This window comes from Suncus etruscus, chromosome 5 (assembly GCF_024139225.1).
Source record: "Suncus etruscus isolate mSunEtr1 chromosome 5, mSunEtr1.pri.cur, whole genome shotgun sequence".
Taxonomy (NCBI): domain Eukaryota; kingdom Metazoa; phylum Chordata; class Mammalia; order Eulipotyphla; family Soricidae; genus Suncus; species Suncus etruscus.
The window spans coordinates 20,855,438-20,875,234 of NC_064852.1; the positions used below are offsets into that span (position 1 = coordinate 20,855,438).

A 19,797-nucleotide genomic window follows, 5' to 3' on the forward strand; every position below is an offset into this window, starting at 1 on the left:
TCTTGCCTGTGGTGGGCTGGAGTGGGCCCCAGGTGGAGGATGACTGACACATCGCGGGGGGGAAGGCCTTGCACTCTGACCCGCACAGGCCCGCAGGAGGGTCCTCCGGCCAACAGGGGCGCTGCTGACATGCGCCTCGCTTTTCTCGCGCGCTGGTTGCCGGGGAGCTGCCGAGGCTGCCGGGCGCGCGCGGAGAGGTGGGGACGAGGGCCCGGGCGGGTTCGGGGCACCTAGGTCGCTCTCCGGGGCTGGGCCTTGCGTGGAAGGGTGAGCCCCGGGCGCGCGGTCAGGCGCGGGGTGAGTGACCCGGTAGTGGGCCGGCACGGGGCGCCGCGGTCGTTGTCCAGAGCCCTGTTCGGCCCGGCTGGCCCCGGGCTCCATCACCCGCGTGGCGCGACGTGGCCGGTTCCCGCGGTGGGAGTATCGCGGGCGCCGGGCGGGACTCCAGTGTCCCTCCCCCCTGCGTGTCCGCCTGCCGCACCCCTTGGCCCTAACTGCCGCCCCCCCCCAGCAGGTGTCTTCGGGAACCCCAGGGCACCCACCATGCTCCCCGGCCTGGTCGTCACTGACTGTGGGCCCCCATTGTGCCCCAGTGCTCCGACCACGCAGCCCTGACCCTGAGCACCGGCAATGCCGTCCTCGCTGGCAGCGTCCCCGCAGCCTGAGGTCCGAGGGTTCGGGCCGCGGCCCCCCAGCACAGACATGGCATTGTCCTCCCGCCCCGGATCCCGGTTCTCAGACAGCGGCCCCGGCCCCGGGACCAGCCCAGTGCTGCCTCCAAACGTTCCGGAAAACAGCTATGAGGACCCACCAGCGATGACGCCAACCTTGGTTCCCAGGCCACCCCAGACACCCAGGTTGGAGCGGGCGCTGTCCCTGGATGACCGGGCCTGGCGTTCCCGCCACACCCGGGCCAACAGGGAGGATCTGGATTCCCATGTGGAGCCCAGCTCAGCCCGCAGCTGCTTGCCTGAAGAGACACTTGGGACCCCTGCCACTGGCAGCCCCCCTGCCTGCCTAAGCACCTCTCTGCAGGAACTCCCCAGGGCCCGGCGGGCGTCCGGGAGCAGAGGGCCAGCGGTCTGGGCTGCAGGTCTGTCTGGCAGAGTGAGCACATCTCTGGACCTCCTACCCCAAGCCAGGCCAGGAGGTGTGCCCAGGCTGCCCCCGCTGGATATGAGTGTGTCCTCAGGAGCCATGAGGCCAGAAAACAAAGTGGATGCTGAGTTTAGGCCACGCCTGCAGTCCCAGCTCTCCCGAGACCACGCCAGCCTGGGCCCTGGCCGGCTCCCCAGCCCCCTGGCCGGCAGCCCCTCTCCTCTGGGCTCAGCCCAGTCCTTCAGCCTCCTGGCACCCATTCGTACCACCGATGTTCGCAGCAGGTGGGTCCTGACGGACAGTGGGGTAGGTTCTGGCTGCCATCCCCTACCTTGCCCTCTTCCACGGTCCCTCCTACCATCGCTGCCCATGGCCCGCAGGTGCCTGTAGTGTGCCCTCCTACTAGTCTGGTCTGTCTGCTATGAGATTCTGGGCACTGGGCTGTGAGGCATCTAAGGACCACCCATCTTCTCTGCTCTCTGGGGCTCTGTACTACCTCCCCGCTGCCACTGCAGCCTCTTGGGCCAGCCTCAACTACCCAAGCATGTTTGGTCCACGGCTCAGTCCATCCCACGGGCCTGCTTGTATCTTGAGTCAGGGCTGTGTTAGCCCATGTCTTCCGTTCAATCCCCAAGCCCCAGCCAGGCAAAGCCCAGAGGGGGACCCTGTCTTGGGGTCCTGCCCGTCTAGCTTCCAGTCTACCCTGGGGATCCCCAGATCTCACAATCCTATATCTATTTCTATCTCTGCTAGCCCATGCCTTACCTATCCAGTAAGGGCACACATGTGTGCATACACAGAGTCACACTATCATAATCACGCACAGACATACTCAGACATGGGCACACTCACACAGATACACACACATCTGTACTCCATGCCCTGTGGTGCTCAGCCTGGCCACCACCTTCCTCCCAGGAGCTACATGCAGGGGAGCCTCTTGGCCAGTGGGGCCCTAATGGGGGCAGATGAACTGGCTCGATACTTTCCAGACCGGAACTTGGCACTCTACGTGGCCACCTGGAACATGCAGGGCCAGAAGGTGAGTGGTTTGAGCCCTGCCCACAAACTGACCTGGTGCTACCTGGGTGCCAGGACAGGCTCTGCCGACACAGAGGCCCTGTCCTGCTTAGTAGCCCTGAGGGCAGCCTCTTGAGACACATGTGAGGGGCCTGGTCAGGTCTGGAGGCCTTTTCCCACCCTGAGTCCTCTGCAGGGATGTGACCTGTGCTGGGACAGGGCGTAGGCAGGGTTCTGGGGTGCATCCCCCCACGCCTGGCTGCATACTTCATACCAGGAACTGCCCACTAACCTGGATGAGCTCCTGCTGCCTGCTGAGGCCGACTACGCCCAGGACCTGTACGTGGTGGGCGTTCAGGAGGGCTGTTCCGACAGGTAGGACCCAGGACCCTCGCCTGCCTGGCGGGACCCTCAAGCAAGAAGCACCTGGGGGAGCAGAGGTGGCCCCAACCCAACCCCTGACCCAGACCCTGGGGCACTGCTGCCCTCCCTGTGCTTGCCTGTGAGGGACCAGCCATGTGTGAGGGGGCTCTCGGGGCGCTCACTCACAGGCGGGAGTGGGAGACACGTCTGCAGGAGACCCTGGGCCCCCACTACGTGATGCTGCACTCAGTAGCCCATGGAGCCCTATACATGTCAGTGTTCATTCGCCGAGACCTCATCTGGTTCTGCTCAGGTGGGTTTGGGGGAAGAGGGTGTGCTGAGGGTTGGAGGGACCTGGGGGAACCTGGCAGGCAGGAATGCCTTAGGGGTTGAGGTGTTCTGGGGATCCAGATGAGGGTTTCCTGGGGCTTAGGTGTGTCCTGAGCACCCCAGAGGTCGGGGGTGTCATGGGGGTCTAGAGGGTGAGGGTGTCCTGGGGAAACTGGGTCAGGCAGGGGATCTGGAGAGCCTGGGAGACAGGAATGTCCTAGGGGACCTGGATGTGGGGGGGGGGGTGATGGGGGTGGGAGCCTAGAAGGTGTGTGTCCTAGGGGGGCAGGAATATTCGGGGGTCTGGGGGTGGGGTGTCCTGGGGTAACCTGGCAGACAGGCCCAGAAGGGCCTGGGAGGCAGGTGGTGCCCTGGCCGAGTGCCTCCATTCCCACCTTGTGCCCACAGAGGTGGAGAGCTCCACGGTGACCACACGCATCGTGTCCCAGATCAAGACTAAGGGCGCCCTGGGTGTTAGCTTCACCTTCTTTGGCACCTCTCTCCTCTTCATCACATCCCACTTCACCTGTGAGTTTGCCCTCCATGCCCACCCGCCACTGTCTCCCAGCAGGAGTGAGACTGGGTTCTATGGGAGGCAGGGGCAGGCACTGAGTGGCCGTGTGGGGTTCACATCTTTGCAGCCGGGGATGGTAAGGTGAGCGAGCGACTGCTGGACTACAGCAGGACAGTTCAGGGCCTTAGCCTGCCCCGGAATGTGCCCAACACCAGCCCCTACCACTCGGATGCAGGTGAGGGCAACTGCGGAGCTCAGTCAAGACAGGAGGTAGGGATAAAGTCATCAGCCCATGCCAGCTCATCATGCTGGAAGCTGGCAGATCCAATTCAGCCCTGCAGTCAGCACCCTCCTGAACATGTATACCGCTGCCTGTCCTCAGAGCAGTGGGCAGGCAGGGCAGGGGGGTAGCCTGCAGAGCTGACGGGTATGTCCATCTGGGCTCACCTCACCCTTCATCAACCTGGTCCAGCCGATGTCACTACTCGTTTCGATGGCGTTTTCTGGTTTGGAGACTTCAACTTCCGCCTAAGCAGGGGCCGCGAAGCCGTGGACGCTCTCCTCAGGCAGGGCCTGGGGCCTGATGTGCAGGCACTGCTACAGTATGACCAGCTCATCCGGGAGATGAGGCAAGGTGGTACCCTTGGGCATTCCTGGGGGTGGAAGGTGTTTGGTGGAGGGGAGCCCTGCCTGCCCCACTGAGGCCCAGGCCTGCCATAGGCTCAATCTTCAAGGGTTTCCGGGAAGCGGACATCCATTTCCTGCCATCCTACAAGTTTGATGTGGGAAAGGACTCATACGATACTACATCTAAGCAGAGGACTCCCTCCTACACAGTGAGTGTCTGGCAGGCTGTGATCCTAGCCCTGAAAAGGGCTGGAGCATTCCCCCACTCCTAGAGACCCCCCCCCCCCAAACACTGCAGCAAAGCACTTGGGGGCATGGGGCATTGCCTGTGTGACCCTTCCAGAAATCAGGCCTGGGCTGAGTTCTATGGGGCCTACTGCATTACCTCTGCCCCCCAGGACCGTGTCCTGTTCCGGAGCCGCCACACTGATGACATTCGTGTGCTGCGCTACACCTGCTGCCCTGGCATCAAGACCTCAGACCACCGGCCTGTATACGGCCTGTTCCGAGTGAAAGTGAGGCCTGGCCGAGACAAGTTAGTACACACCTCCACCTACCCACTATGTTCTCTGGGATGTCAAGGAAGCACTGTGCCCCTCACACCTCTTTCCTCTACAGCATTCCACTGGCTGCTGGCAAGTTCGACCGGGAACTCTACTTGCTTGGGATTAAGAGGCGCATCTCCAGGGAGTGGCAGCTACGGCAGACACTGCAGGGCTCAAGTGCCAGCACTGTGTGCACCCTGTTTTGAGTGGGCACCAGCCACTCGTCTTTTAGGGTGCACACAAGCCCTGGCTGAGAAACATGATGGCTCATGACTATAGAAATCGAGCCCCAAGGTCCAGCCAGTGCTTGGTCAAGAGCCAGCTTGGCCTCCCCTTCCCACTCCGTCCCAGGCCAGGTTTAAAGGGTTCTGCCCTGCACCCTCCATCCTATATTAACTATAGGCCCAGCTGTTGGGCAGCTTCAGCTTGGGGGGCTGCAGGCAGGGCCCTCTGTGGCAGGAAAACAACAGCACTGAGTTAGAGGGCCCAGCTCATCATGAACCTTGCATGGTGCCAACCCCCAGACCCCAGCTGGGGCTCCATTTGGTCCTAAGGATCCAGAGCCTGGCCTTGCTTTGTAACTTTATACCTTCTCACATCTCAAACTCACATGGGCTTCAAAGGTGTACGAAAATAGTGGTGTTCAGTCTTAAATTATTTATTTTCCATATTTATATTTTTAAATAAATGCAAATGTCAACTAACTCATTCTAGCTAGGTTGCATCCTAGACTGCTGTGTGGCAATAGGCCAAAGGCAGCAAGCCGGGACCTGGGTACTGCCCCCACCCCATCAGTGGCACCCGGGGTCCTACCAGAACACAGGTGACCCCCACAGCCCACTGGCATCCTGGGACCATCCCTGCTGCTTAGTTGCTTCACTGAAACTGAGACTGGATGTCTGGGAGGGGGCTGGATGGGCAGATGTTGTGGCTTCCTGGGGTGTCAGGACAACCCAGACTATGCAGGGAGGCTTTGGGGCTTCTGCCAGTGGTGGGCCAGAGGTTGGCTTTGGGCTTCAGGGTTCCTTAGGAACACTGGAGAGATGGGGCAAGCTTCATTGGTCCCCTCAACACCTTCCTTGCTCCCCTGTTCATGTGCCCACAGGGCACAAGCCTGAAGCCAGGGGCTAATCACTGGCTGGCCCCAAAGTTCTAAGTGAAGACCCTGGAAATGGGCCAGGAAAAGAGTGAACCCCAGGTCAGCCACCAGTCTGAAAACTGCTGAAATGAGGCAAGGCTAAGCCTAGGAGGATGATACTCCTGAGACCCCCACATCCCTCTGTCAACAGTGGGCAAATGGGGCTTGGCATAGAGGGCAGGGAAGCAGATAGGGACACCACCTACTTCCAGAAAGAAGCCCTGGGCTTGCTGAGAAGGACACAGGGGACAGCCAGACCTATCCAACTCAAGGACTCCTGGCCCAGAGAGGGGCAACTACTCTCCACTTGAGAGCCTGGGAGGGACCCGCGCCCACAGTGAAGGCAGCAGGACACTGGCCTGGAGACATTTATTGACTTCCTCAAGCATCCTGCCCTCACCCAGCTCATTGCAAAACCAAAACCAATCCTCTGGGGTCTATTTCTTGGGAGGCTGCAGCAAGCTTGCACATGCACGCGCGCACACACACACACACACACACACACACACACACACACACACACACACACACACACACACACACACACACACACACACACACGTTCAGCTGAGACTGGCTGGTCCAGAGGTGTCTCAAACTGGCTGCCAGTCCTGTCTCTGCTGGATTCCTGAGCTCCAGAAGTACTGTGAGCAGCAGAGCCATGGAATGGCAGAGACAACCCAGTACATTGGGAACAGCAGGCCCAGGTTAGGGTCAAGTCCATGCCGGAACTCACAGCTGCTGTCACTTCCTGTGTGGAGTGGCCAGGAGCATGTACTGCAGGCTCGGTGGGCACAGGGGAATCACTCAGCCCCAGGGTCTGTGCACTCGGAGCTCTACCGGAAGAGCCGGTATGTCCGGGGCAGGCGGCCATCCTTGCTGCCCAGAGCTGTCTGGATGTGCTCATAGCTGGGCAGGTTGGTAAGGTCACCCAGGGCAGCCACCGCAGGCTTTCCGCGCAGCATCTTGGCCGTCACTCTCTGGATGTCGGTGGGCTGTACTTGGCCTGGCACAGAGAAGGGACAGCACTGGTTGCGGCTCTCCCAGACCCATCACAACTTCCTAGAGACTGGTTTCTAGGACAGGACCAAACAGAGGACCCAGAGGCAGCATCCAGTCTGCACAGACAGTGGTGCACAAGGAGGGTTGAGTCAGCCACAGGTATGACAGCTGCAAGAGGCTCACCTTCTTGGGGTGACACCTCTGGAGATAAAGAGACTCAGACAACCCTCACCCCACAATGACCCAAACTAGAAGTAGATCCTTGCCCCGGTCCTCTTGGTCAATTCACAGGGCCTTCAGGGGTGGGGGACTCACGGATCAGCTCGCATAGCTCATGGGGTAGCTTCCGGGCATTCGTGGCCAGCACCTGACGCCCCACGTCCTCAAAGATGACAGGTCTAGACTCCAGGTTCATCATCAGCATGGATGTCAGCTGTGTCTTGGCTCGATCCAGCTCCACCTGGGGGCGAGCAGCCTGTCTTGGCAGGGCACCCCATGCCACTGGCCTATGAGCAGGCACCCTGACATGGTGGGAGGGAAGCAAAAGGGAAGAAGGCTCCGAGGGAAGACCCTGAGAGGGTGCATCCCCCAATCCACTAAAGCAGTAAAATCTGCTCACTGTCACCGGTTCTAATCCAAGTACCAACAAAGCTTCTAACCCAGCCAAATCTCCAAATCTCCGCCAGAGAAACAAGCCAACAAGGTTAGGGCAGAGAAACAGAGCCCTAAGATTCTAACGGACAAACATGAGCTGGAGAACGAACAGGTGCTGAACAGGTATTGCTGGAAGGCTTGAGGGCAGAACCGGGACCCATCCTAACATGACCAGGCACTGCTGTGTGAGGATAGAAACCCAGAGAACCAGCAAATTCCACAGGCTCATGAGGAGTGGGGAGGCAATACACTCACCGGGTCCACAGCGCCTCCCATCAAGACAAACTCTTTGGTCAGGATCTCCACCATCTCCCGCACCTGTGAGAGGGCCGTGAGTGCTGGCTGCCCATGCCCCTGCCCACCTGCCTGCCCCGTGGACCAAGCCTTACCTGGCGGGGGTCAGCACTAGCGTGAATGCACAGCAGTCCTGTGTCCTCATAACTGTGGTGGTAGGAGGTGGCGTTGTACATCCAGTGGTGCCTGTGGTAAGGGAGAAAGGGAGCCAGTCACCATCAACATCACTGTAGCTATTCCCCTGCCAAGTACGGGCGGGGGGGGGGGGGTAGAGCCCACCTGTTGAGCACATTGAGGTAGAGCCTGGTGAACATGCCCTTGCCAGGCCCGCCAGCCGAGAAGGAGCCACCACCGCCCATCATCATGTTGAGCACCGCGAAGGGGATGAAGTCGGGCTCCAGGAAGGAGCAGCTCTCCAGGCCCACCATGACGTGTGTGAGCTCGGGAAATGGGCTGGGTCCAGGGCTGATGTTCGACATGTCCCGCTCTAGCTGGGAAGGGGGAGCAGCCCCGGACACCCCTCAGACTTGTACCCTCAGAGCTGGCCAACACTCCCCACACCCCCCGCCAGGTTCTTTAACCACCTGGAAGCTTCCAGAAACTTCTCAGTCCTAGTGACTCACTTTCCAAGAGGAAGGCAAGTGAGTGGTACTAAGAATCAGATGCGCCACCAGAGACCCATGGGAATTAGTCCGACCCCCACACCCTACAGGAACCCCATAGGGGTCAGTCCCACCCTGGGTTCAGACCTCCAGCGCCCCTACCTTGACGATGCCCCCAGTGTACTGTGCCACTGAGTGGTCCACGGGTGCAGTTAGCCCCGTGCCCCAGGCTGGCTGAGCACCCAGGAGGTGCTTCTTGGCACATGCCACCAGGTACTCGTGCTCCATGCCCACACCTGCCAGCACCATGCGGTCGGGTGTATAGTAGCTTCTCAGGTAGGCCCAGAGCGCTTCCCGATCGATCCTGGCAATGTTCTCGGCTGGGCAGAAGCGGTGCAGGCCCACTGTGTTGCCCCGGTATGCCGCCTGTGGGAGGGTTGAGACTGTCCTGGGGCAGCCACCTGCAGTGCCTGCTCAGGCCTCACCCATCCGACCCATGTGAGGTGGTGGAGGCTGCAGGCAGCCACACTCAGGAGCTCAATCCAGTGGGGACATGGAAAATCAGGGAGGTAGAGAGTGGGAGATACTGGGGGTGCCCAGAGTGAGCCTTGGGCACTCTAGACTGCTCCAACGGTCCAGTAGGTGGTTCTCCCCATGTTCTCACCTCATGGATCATCTCTGTGAGGAGTGGCTCAGGGTCGGGCCTCATATTGAGGTCCTCCAGCTCAAACTGCACAGCCATGCGCGTCATCTCCAGTTCCTCATCTGCCAAGAGCATGAGCCCAACTCAGCCCACCAAGAATGCCCAGGCATGTGGGCAACCCACGTGAGTCAGACAGAGGCAGGACCAGAGGCAGGGTATCTCCTAGCTGCTCTGAGCTGGAGCTACCCCCAGACAGGGCACTTGGGCTCTGGTTCACCCGTCCTCACTCCATGGAGTGGAGGATACATCAGCTGAAAGCAGCCAGAGAGGAACAAGGACACAGCCCAATGTCCTTTGGCCCATGACAATGTGCAACCAGCCAGCCAGGGATGCTGCTGGGAGGCGCTTAATGCACAGTAAGGCCTTTGTGACCTGTCCCCTACCCTGGCCCCCCAAGCAGCCGAAGACCCACCTGTTAGCCTGGGACGCAACACCACACCGGCTAGCAAGCCCACCACCGTGTCCAGGCCTCTGGTGTCAGCAGACACAGCATACATTGTCGTATCCCTGAGATAGAGCAGTCACTAAGACACAGGTGGCTGAAATAGGGCCCAGGGCACAACCCTGTCCAGGCAACACCCCAGGGAGGCAGAGGATCCTGCCCAGTAACATTGTGGGGACACTGTGATGTCCAACTGCCTGGTTCCACCTGCCATCAGGACTGATGTGGTCTCTGTAGCTTTCACAACCCCCAAACATTTTGAGCTTCACACCCTGCATGCAGCCCCCATCTCATCAGCAAGGGAAGCCCCTGCAGGGCCCAGCATCAGCTTCTGAAAATTTATGAGGCTCTGCCTCCTTCCTGGCTCCACCTCTACCCAGGCCCTGCCTCCTCTCCAGCTCCACACTTAGGTGCTGTTTCTCAAGCAGCTAGGAAAGGATGCTCTGTATCCCACCTGCTGAACTGGGACATGCTCCCTCAGGGCAATGCCGGGCACACAGGGTCAGAATGGGGACCTGAGCCTTTTTACCTAGAGGTCTGGCAGTCGCAGATGCCCCCATGCTGCTCCAAGGCCAGTAAGATCTCATCCTTGCTGCCAAACTCATCAGTGGACTAGGAAGACACAGAGAAACCTCAGTGGGTAAGACACCTCCAAACACAAACTCTAGGCACAGAATTTGGGCCTTACAGGTGCTGCTCAGGCATTAACTCTTGTCTCTACTCTCACTCTGGGGTCGGTCATTCCTGGCAGGGCTGGGAACTGAACTGGGGTCAGCCATAATACAAAGCCTTAGGCCCTGGACTCTCTAAGTTTACATTTGCCTTAAATAAACACAATTATCTATCATGGCTGGAGTGATAGTACAGTAGGAAAGGCACTTACCTTGTATATGACCAACCCAGGTTCCATCCCGGTACCCCATATGGTGCCCCGAGCACAGGCTGAAGTGATTCCTGAATACTGCTGAGTGTGGCATTACCTCGATAGCTTTTATTAGTATTAAGATGAGTGCTAACGTATTTGCTCAGAACATCTCAAGAACAAAGCTTAGTTCTCCCCAATGATATAGCCCCAAACCAGAGAACGGGCACTGACCGAAAACGCCAATTTTTCCAAGAAGTGTGCAATTCCACTGAGGTGCTTTGCTTCATATCTAGATCCTGAGTTGATAAGAACTGAAAGAAAAGAAGCCAAGGGGAAACCATGTTTCCAAAGGACCCAATTCTAGAGGCCACTATCGACCCCTAAGAGATCCAGCCACCCCGACACTGAGGCCTGAGAGGGAAGGTACTTACTTCCCACTGTGCAGAACTGCCCAAACTTATTTTGGGAGGCCACGCGAAGCCCATTATCCAGTGTGGTCACTTTGGTTTCAAACTTTTCCTGTCCATCCACTGTAGCAAAAACAGGCTTGGGGACCCCAGGTAGGGGAAGGGAGAGGGGAATGTTGGGGTATGCAATGCTGCTGCTGAAACGCCTGCTTACTGGCTCTCCACACCTGCAAACAGGGACGGGGGAACAGGGGTGTTAGGGAGCACTTGGAGTGAAAGACAGGTAGGGGAGAGTGAGGTGTGTGGGGAACATGGGTAGGGTACCTCCTTCCAGGAGGACCCACAATAGAACCAGCTTCATGGGTTGAGGGGTTTTGGGCCTTCAACAGCTACTCCTGAGATGGGTCCATAGCCCATCACCTCCTCTGGTCCTTGGGAACACTTTGGGCACAGCCCCCACCCCCCGCGTATGCTCGGGAAACAGGCTCGAGTTTTTCTTTAATTCTGATCTCTGGGTAGGCCTGGAGTGGACACCCATCTTTGCCTGGGCTCTCCAACGAGTGGGCTTCAGGCACCACCTCTCAGACAGATGGAGCCTGCCACTCCCCACCAACGAAAAGCGTTCTCTGCAGGATGGAAATGTCCTGTGGTTCCCTTCAGTGTGAAATCTGGCCTGTAACCGCGCCTGGGATTGCTACCATGCCCCTGACATGCACCAACACCCGCTATATGCCAGCAACAACGGAGCAAGTTATATAGGTTTCCTGACGCCAAAGCCTTCTTTGAAGTACGTGAAGTGTGAATTCAAGACGACATGGCCGTGCTGGGTACCAAATAGAAATCGTGTTCCAGGGGGCTGGAACGATAGTACAGCGGGTAGGGTGTTTGCCTTATTTTAATTTTTTTATTTGTATTTATTTTTTGGTTTTTGGGCCACACCAGGTGACGCTCAGGGGTTACTCCTGGCTATGAGCTCAGAAATCGCACCTGGCTTGGGGGGACCATATGGAACGCCAGGGGATCGAACCTAGGTCCGTCCTAGCATAGGTAAGGCAGGCACCTTACCTCTAGCGCCACCACGCCGGCCCCATTTTATATAGTTTTTGGGGTCACACCCGGCAGCACTCAGGGGCTACTCCTGGCAGGCTCTGGGGACCATATGGATGCCAGGACTCGAACCACCGTCCTTCTGCATGTAAGGCAAATGCCCTACCTCCATGCTATCTCTCCGGCCCGAGTGTTTGCCTTGATCGCTTTTGGGAGCACCTCTAAGCACTGCCAGGGGTCACGCCAAAGTTCTCTTCCCCCACTCAAGACGTGGGAGAAGAAAAAAAAACCAAAACCAATTTGGGGAGAAGCGGGACCAGAAATGTGTGTGTGTGTGTGGGGGGGGAGACCAGCTCCAAGGAGAAGCAGTTCAAGAGTGGGGGACAGGATCCGGAGAGTAGCAGGCCCAGGAATGGGGAGGGGGGAACCAGCTTGGAGAAGAATCAGACCCAGATGGTGGTGGCAGGACTGAATCGGGAGAGAACAGGCTCAAGGCTGGAGGAGCCTGCCTATCTATCTATCTATCTATCTATCTATCTATCTATCTATCTATCTATCTATCTATCTACCTACCTACCTACCTATACCTATCTATCCATCCATCCATCAGAGGCGAATAGAACTGGGGTAGGGTAGTAAAAGGGGCCAGGTGACACAGCACGGAGGTAGTGTTTGCCTTGCATGCAGGACGGTGGTTCGAATCCCGGCATCCCATAGGGTCCCCAGAGCCTGCCAGAAGCGATTTCTGAGCGTAGAGCCAGGAGTGACCCCTGAGCGCTGCGGGGTGTGACCCCCCCCCAAAAAAAACACGGTGGGGTGAACAGGTGACACATGCCTGGGACGGCATGGGGCATGGGAGGGCCGGGGAGAAGTCTCCTAGAGCCGGGCAGGAGCGAGAACCGGCCCGGGCCGCGACTTGAGAACGTCTGGAGAGCCGAGAACGTGCCGGGGCCACCTGCAGCCTCGCTCACCTCAGCCGGGAGCGCTGCCAAACGCCCGAGCCCCGCAGCAACCGAGAGGCCGCCAACACCGTCGCCGCCGCCATTTTGTGTCCGCCCACCGCTTTGGCGTCACTTCCGTCCCAGACCGGAAACCCCGCCCTTGCTTTCGGAGCGCGACGGCTGGGCAAACGGGGACTAACGTCACTTCCGTTTTAGACCAGAAATCCCGCCTTCGCTTTCTGAGCGCGGGTGGGGGCGGAAGCGGCGGCGCCGGCGGCTGGAAACGGGCAACGGGGGCGGGACAGATGCGTCACTTCTGTTACAGGCCGGATATCCCGCCCTCGCTTCCGGCGCGCGGGGCGGAAGGGGCGGCGGCGGCGGCGGCCGGTGTCGGGCAACCGGGGGACGAGCGAGTGGCGGCGCCGCGGCTCTAGCCGGGCCGGAGCCGGAGCCATGGAGCGGCCGAGGCCGGGCTAGGCCGGGCCTCGCGCCCATGTCCGGCTACACGCGCCGCCGGGGCGTTACCCCTCTGGCCCGGGCGCGGAGTCTCGTCCTCCCGGACGGTGAGCGGGCACGGGGGAGCGGCCGGGCCGGGCCGGGGCTGGAGGCGGCCGCCGAGTGACCGTCGCCCCCGGCCGCTTACCCCCGCAGCTCCCGCCTTCTACGAGCGCCGGCCCTGCCTGCCCCCGCTGGACTGCGAGCATCCCCGCGCCCGCCACTCGGACGCGCAGGGCCCCGGCCCGGGCTTCGGCCTCCGGCCCACGTTCTGGTGCTACATGCCCGGCCCCGCGCTGGCGGCGGCGGCTGCAGACTCAGGTCGGCGCCTCCCCGACCCACCAACCACAGACTGGGACCGGCCCCGGGGGACACAGACGCCCCCCACACCTGCCCGATGGGCACTCAGACCCCGGCCCCGACCGACCCTCGGGCTCCGCGCAGCCCGCCGAGCCAATTCTACACCCGCGTCCACGGACGGACTAACGGACGGAGGGACAGGGCCCTGTCTCCATCCATCGTCGTCGCGATCTACCTGCTGCCCGGCGATCCCCCTCACTCTTGAACTGTCCCCTAAAACCACACTTCTCTGTCCTGCTCGGTGACTTCGCCGTTTACTTACTTCCTGCTGACCCCACATTTTCCTGTACTGCCTGCTAAAAGCCTTACCACATTCTCTCTGGACTGTCCTCTGATCCCACTCTTTATTTTACTACCTGCAGACCCTACATTTCACTCTACTGCCCTCTGGACCCCCCCCCTCATTTCCCCTCACCATAGAACACCCCTCTTGCCTATCGAGGTCACTCCAGGCTCAGGCTCGTGGTAGCCATGAAGGCAGTTGGAGGTGTCACAGGCCCATGGGGCCCCCTCGGCCTCTGGCACCAGAAGCTTCCCATGCCCACGGACATCCCTGGGTGTCTGGAAGTTTCCGCACCAGCGTCTTGCCCTTGGACTCCTCGAACCATCCTGTCCTCACTGGGCGTGTCTTTGCAGAGTTTGACTACGGGAAGGGGAAAGGAACCCCACCAGGAGCCCTGGGCAACATGCCCACGCATTTCGGAGGTACTGTGGGGGCCGCCTCACCTAGGTCTACTTTATTTGCAGCTGACTGGCCTGCTCGGCTGGGACAGCATGCTAGCACCTGGGGTGGCCCCTGTTGTCTCTCTTGGGGGGCAGACACAGGACGGGAGGGCAGGGGGTTCAGGGCCCCACCACGCAACTGGGTGGGATCAAGGCCAGAGCAAAGGAAAGGCAAGTTCTCCTGGGGCCTCACGTATGGCTACCAGTAGGCCCTTGAGTGGAAGCTTCCGGCCCCTTAAAACCTTCAGCTGCTGGCACAGGCAGGGCGGCATATGTAAATACAGGGTAGCCCTTCCCCCACCCCCAACCGCTGCCCAGCTGTGCTCAAGTCTTCAGGCCCCTCAGCACTCAAAGAGGTGACATGGCTAATCCCACCCAAGAGCTGACACTAATGGCTGGTGTTGTTACAGAAGACAAACTGGAAGGTCTGGAGGAGGCGAACCCCTTCTCCTTCAAGGAGTTTCTGAAGACCAAGAACCGTGGCCTGCTCGACTCCGATTCAGACACCAGGGCCTATTCTAAGGTGGGCACCTTCGGGCAGAGGCAGTGGTCGGGGTATGGGCCTCCCACCCCCTTCCCACGCTGAGCCAACCTCCTACTATCTCCTGCAGGGTGTCCCCGGGCATGCCCTAGGTCTCGACCTCGACTCCCCGCCTTCCCAAGCTGCTGGCTATGGCCTGGAGTACCAGCAGCAGTTTTTTGAGGATTTGACAGGGGCTGGCGACCTCCTGGCTGAGGATGATGAAGATGATGAGGAGGATGTCTGGGGTGGGGCCTATCTGCCAGCTGCTCTGGAGCAGGCCCGGTCTGTGCGCGTAACCAGTAGCAGTGCCCCCCGCAGCGACTTTGTGTCCTTCCTGTCCACCCCATCCGAGCTGGCTGTTGGGCCTGAGTCTCTGCCCTCCTGGACTCTGGGGGACTCTACTGCGGGCATCTCCCCTTCGGGGAGCCCTGATACTGACTTCACCGCCTCCCCAGAGTGCCTGGGCGACCGGCATTTACGGGCACTGCACATCAGCTACGAGACAGTAAGTAGGGGCCTGGGTGGGCTGTAGTGTCCTGAGTTAGAGGGAGAATGGATGAGCCTTTTGTGGGTAGGGGCCGAGGGGCAGCTCTGTGGACAGGTATCACAGGGGCCCCAGAGCCAAGTAAGGTGTGGCCCAGGACCAGCCCCAGCAGTGCAGGGTGCAGGCAGTTTGGAGCTACCTCGTGAGCCCATCCAGATTTCTGCCTTACCACAGGCTGCCAACCTAAAGTAGGGCAGCTTCTGATCAGGGTTTTCTCTCTCCATAGCTCAAAGAGGAAAATGCCAAGCTCAGAAGGAAGCTGACTGAGATCCAGAGTTTCTCTGAGACACAAACAGAAATGTATGTAAGCAAGCAAGAGAGATAGAACAGTGGGGAACCGTGGGCAGGGTGTTTGCCTTGCACATAGTCAACCCAGGTTTGATCCCTGGCATCCCATAAGATATCTCAAGCCCTTTAGGAGGGATTCCTGAGCCCAGAGCTAGGAGTAACCCTTGAGTACCACAGAGTGTGGCCCCAAAACAAAACAAAAAAAAGAAATGTACCTAAACTTTAGGCAGGCCTGCTGCCACAGTTGTGTGCAGACCCAGGGCCACTATCCCTTTAGAATCAGCTGCTCCGCTCCTGGCCCAGGCTCCCGCATTCCTGCTTTATGCTCACAGCCATGGCTCTTCACTGCTCTGCAGTAGATGCCTTGTAGGTGGCCTTGAGGAGCAGAGTGTGAGACCCCTTACCACACCCTTTTTCCTCTTGAGGGTGAGGACGCTGGAGCGGAAGCTGGAGGCCAAGATGGTGAAGGAGGAGAGTGACTACCATGACTTGGAGACTATGGTCCAGCAGGTGGAACAGAACCTGGAGCTGATGACGGTATGATCACCACCTTCTGTGGGTGGGTCTGGGGGCACCCACATCTTTGGGGATCAGGGATCTGGTCACTGATCTTTGTTTTCTTTCTGGGGCCTGGGGCAATCGACAGAAACGGGCCATGAAAGCTGAAAACCAGGTGCTGAAACTGAAGCAGGAGATGAGTTTGCTCCAGGTAACCAGGGGGCCTTGGGTTCCCTCTGAAGGTCTAACTGATGGTCCCCCCATAGATCTAACTTGAAGTCCACAGCTGACACGGGGACCCCTGTATGTCTTTAGTGGGGCAGCTCTAACTCGGGGTCCTCGGAGCTCTAACTTAGGGCACCCCACAGCTCTGACGCAACTGCTTTCATAGATACAGATCTCTAACCTCAAACTGGAGAATGAGGCTCTGCACTCAGGCGAGGGTGCCAGCTTGGCAGTGGTGAAGCAGAACACAGATACAGCATTGCGGAGCCTCCACCTGGTCATGGACAACGCGCACACCTCCATCAAGTGCGTGTCTGCTGGGGCTGTGGGATGGGGCCCCAGGGTCACAGAACTTGTCCTCTGCCTGCAAGTTTGCAAAACCTGGTATGGAGGAAGTGCACCTCTTGCTATAGGCACTTGGGCCAGGAGAGTGACTGTCCCGCTGAGCCTTGGCAGGGACTGGTGGTGGAGGCAAGCAGAGTCCAAATTCCTTCAAATGATTCTCAGTAAGATGCTAAAAAGTCTGCCCTTGGGGCCAGAACCATAGTATAGTGGGGAAGGTATTGGCCTTGCCCATGGCTGACTTGTGTTCAATCCCACTCATCCCATTTGGTTCCTGAGCCCAATTCTGAGTGCAGAGCCAGGAATAAACCCTGAGCACTGCCAGCTGTGATCAAAGAATAAAATCTGCCACTTTGGGACTGGGGAGATAATACCCCACGTAGTTTGTGAGGTCTCTGGGTTTGAGGCCCCACACCTAGCAGATATGTGGTTCCCTGATCACTGCCAAATGTGGCCTCCAAGCCCAAGCTAAGTAAAAGATGCAACTTACTGGTGTGATAGCCCATAATACTTTATGAGCGGGTGAAACTGTTTGTTCTAATCCCCTTGTTTCATTGCAGGCAGCTGATATCTGGAGCTGAAAAGTTGAATCTTGTTGCTGAAATCCTGAAATCCATAGACAAGATTTCTGAGATTAAAGATGAAGAGAACGAGGAGGAGGAGGAGGAAGAGGAATGTTGATTATGTTACTGGCTTGGAGCCCTTCCCTCTGGGGCATGCCTTACCAGCTGCAAAGCACCGGCTCTTTCTGCCATCTTCACCCATAGTAAAAGTTTCTCCTGAACTGCCACCCTCATCACCTAGAGCAGGATTGGGGGCAGCTGAGTGAAGGTCAATCCCCCTGAGGGCCTGTGTTCTGTGCGGTCCTGGCGAGCCATGTGTTGGGGTGAACTCAGGAATAGGTTGGGGACCAGCCAGTGGCTTTTAGAGCTGAGCCTGAAAAGTTTTCATTGCATGTCCTAGACTTCTAGAAAGACCATGAGGGAGATGGGACATGGGACTGTGCAGTGCGTGCCTCCGCCTGTTTTGTCGCCTGCCAGCTTGCAGACCGTTCCTGTAGTTGACCATGGGTGGCCTTGAGGTTGATGGACACAGGTGTGCTGCAGGGTGTCCAGTGAGCACATCTTCTAGGCCTTTAAGTGGCCAGATGCAGAACATCATGCACTGGGATTGAGGACGCGGGAGTTCCCTGCAATGCCTGTCGGTTGCAAGCCCTTCTGATCTGTGAAGGTGGGACCTGTGCAGTGCCTTCTCATCTGTCCCCAGAAGTGGGACCCTGTGTAGTGCCTTCTCATTTGTCCCCAGGAGGTGGGACCCTGGAGTGCTTCCTCTGTCCCCCGGAAGGTGGGACCCTGCACAATGCTTTGTTTTCCTGCAACTGGTTTTTTTTTTAAGTACAATTCGTTTTCCACATTGTTCTCACTGACAGCTTACCCAATAAATTCTCCCATTTGTACATACAAACGCACTGACCCTTCTCTCAGTCAGCTAAGTGGCTGCTGCCCTCTGCCAGAGCTGAAGCCTTCTCTGAGGAGGCGTTTGGTCAGGAGCAATCATGAGGTTTGTGCATAAGACTTAAGATATTTAGACTCTGGGGCCGGGAAGGTGGTGCTAGAGATAAGGTGTCTGCCTTGTAAGCTCTACCAAGGAACGGACCGCGGTTCGATCCCCCGGCGTCCCATATGGTCCCCCCAAGCCAGGGGCGATTTCTGAGCACATAGCCAGGAGTAACCCCTGAGCGTCAAACGGGTGTGGCCCAAAAACCAAAAAAAACCAAAAAAAAAAAAAAAAGATATTTAGACTCGGGGCCATAGCATAATGGTAGTGCGATTGCCTTGCATGTGGACAATGGCTTGATTCCCAGCATCCCATATGGTCCCTCAACTTGCCAGGAACGATTTCTGAGAGCCAGGAGTAACTCCTGAGCACCACTGAGTGCGGCCCCCCCCAAAAAAAGATTTAGACTGGACCCCTCTGCTTTTAGCTCAGGTAAGAGCCTTCCAGAATCCCTATCCAGCACAGGAAAGGGAAATGTGGAACTCGTAAGCTGCTCTCCCCATGGAGAGCTCTGGGAAGCAGGAAAGCAAGGTGGGTGCAATCAGGCGTACCCCTGCAGAGCCATTTTACAAGATTCCGGGAGAGGATCTGGGTGGGCCTAGGATAGCAGCCCCCAGGGGAGAGCCCAACGTCTCCCTTCCACGGCCCCAATCTTGGAGCCACTAGGACTGGACCGAGCAGGCCGGGCCCTCAAAGGCAACCCCTGTAAAGTTTAGAGGTTTAGACTGACTGTCAGTCGCGGGGTAGGTACCCCAAGCATAAGGGAGCCCTGCGGTCGCTGCAGCAATCCCCGGCTGCCTGGTGCGACTCATCTCCCACGGCCGCTTTTGCCGAGGTTGCAGCCCAAAGCCACAGAGCAATTGGAAGGTTAGCAGAGGGGGTGCACGCCTCAGGGGCCCAGCCAGTCCCTAACCCCTAACCCCTGGCGGGTCAGAGCGTCTGGGAGCGATTCCCGGGGTGCCCGCGAGGGGGCAGCCGCCGCAGGCAGTGGGTCCGGGCTTTCCCGGCGTGCCCCGCTTCCTCCTCAGGGCGGGGCTCCCTGGCTCATGAGAGCGGGACTTCCGGCAAAAAGAGGCGGGACTACCTTCACAAGAGGCGGGACATCCGACAGCCGGCTCATGAGTCCCGCTACGGCTCGCGGCTTGGTTTCCAGGTTGGATCCGCGGGCGCGGTTGGTGAGGACACCGCGGTAGGCGGTGCAGAGCAGAGCGGAGGCCGCAGCACTGTCACGACCCCATTGTCAGTGCCAAGTTGCGGAGAACATGTGTCCCTGGGTTTTCCCCTCCCTCCTCCTGCTCTGCATTTGGGGGCACATGCTGGGTCACCCCTAGATGCTCAGGCCTTAGTCCTGGCCATCCATCACTCCAGGCAGGGTTTTGGGGGGACCTTAGAGTGCTGCTGGGAGGGGCCCAGGTCACCCGGGTGCAAGGCCAGCGCCCACCTCGCTGGGCTCTTCCCTCATCCCTTTTTTCAAGTTTTTATTTATTGTTTGGTATTGGAATCTCACTTGTGTTGCTCTGGGGTTACTTCTGGCTTTCCAATCAGGGATCCCCCTCCTGATGGGGCGCAGGGCACCGGATATGGGGTGCTGGGGTAAAACCCAGGGAGGCCATGTGCCAGGTTAACTCCTCCCGACTACGATGGTACTTG

General features: G+C 58.5%; 3 protein-coding genes across 7 annotated transcripts; 2 read left to right on the forward strand and 1 right to left on the reverse strand.

Annotated features, from left to right (window-relative positions):
* Positions 1-189: 189 nt before the first annotated feature.
* On the forward strand, positions 190-5,201 carry INPP5E (inositol polyphosphate-5-phosphatase E). 3 transcript variants are annotated; one of them, XM_049773650.1, is made up of 11 exons: positions 190-267; positions 515-1,382; positions 2,017-2,140; positions 2,396-2,493; positions 2,670-2,794; positions 3,220-3,339; positions 3,453-3,560; positions 3,798-3,959; positions 4,046-4,161; positions 4,351-4,487; positions 4,571-5,201. In XM_049773650.1, exons 2-11 carry the CDS (start codon positions 631-633, stop codon positions 4,701-4,703), a joined length of 1,875 nt encoding a protein of 624 aa, XP_049629607.1. In that variant the 5' UTR covers positions 190-267; positions 515-630; the 3' UTR covers positions 4,704-5,201. The 3 variants fall into 3 exon arrangements, with proteins under 3 accessions (XP_049629607.1, XP_049629606.1, XP_049629609.1); XM_049773649.1 differs by lacking the exon at positions 190-267 and having other exon boundaries at positions 353-1,382; XM_049773652.1 differs by lacking the exon at positions 190-267 and having other exon boundaries at positions 353-1,382; positions 4,351-4,467.
* Positions 5,202-6,179: 978 nt separating this feature from the next.
* On the reverse strand, positions 6,180-12,710 carry PMPCA (peptidase, mitochondrial processing subunit alpha). 2 transcript variants are annotated; one of them, XM_049773657.1, is made up of 12 exons: positions 12,623-12,710; positions 10,629-10,831; positions 10,429-10,508; positions 9,862-9,944; positions 9,303-9,397; positions 8,852-8,952; positions 8,350-8,613; positions 7,865-8,076; positions 7,681-7,771; positions 7,547-7,609; positions 6,953-7,097; positions 6,180-6,641 (listed from the first exon to the last, which is right to left on the reverse strand). In XM_049773657.1, the coding sequence occupies exons 1-12, from the start codon at positions 12,694-12,696 to the stop codon at positions 6,472-6,474; spliced, it is 1,581 nt and encodes a 526-aa protein (XP_049629614.1). In that variant the 5' UTR covers positions 12,697-12,710; the 3' UTR covers positions 6,180-6,471. The 2 variants fall into 2 exon arrangements, with proteins under 2 accessions (XP_049629614.1, XP_049629615.1); XM_049773658.1 differs by lacking the exons at positions 9,303-9,397; positions 10,629-10,831; positions 12,623-12,710 and having other exon boundaries at positions 10,429-10,484.
* Positions 12,711-12,987: 277 nt separating this feature from the next.
* Positions 12,988-17,374, forward strand: ENTR1 (endosome associated trafficking regulator 1). Of its 2 annotated transcripts, XM_049773668.1 has the most exons (10): positions 12,988-13,155; positions 13,244-13,408; positions 14,084-14,152; positions 14,581-14,693; positions 14,782-15,198; positions 15,464-15,537; positions 15,951-16,062; positions 16,172-16,234; positions 16,415-16,554; positions 17,151-17,374. In XM_049773668.1, the coding sequence occupies exons 1-10, from the start codon at positions 13,086-13,088 to the stop codon at positions 17,269-17,271; spliced, it is 1,344 nt and encodes a 447-aa protein (XP_049629625.1). In that variant the 5' UTR covers positions 12,988-13,085; the 3' UTR covers positions 17,272-17,374. The 2 variants fall into 2 exon arrangements, with proteins under 2 accessions (XP_049629625.1, XP_049629626.1); XM_049773669.1 differs by lacking the exons at positions 12,988-13,155; positions 13,244-13,408 and having other exon boundaries at positions 13,611-14,152; positions 14,584-14,693.
* The last annotated feature ends 2,423 nt before the right edge of the window (positions 17,375-19,797 follow it).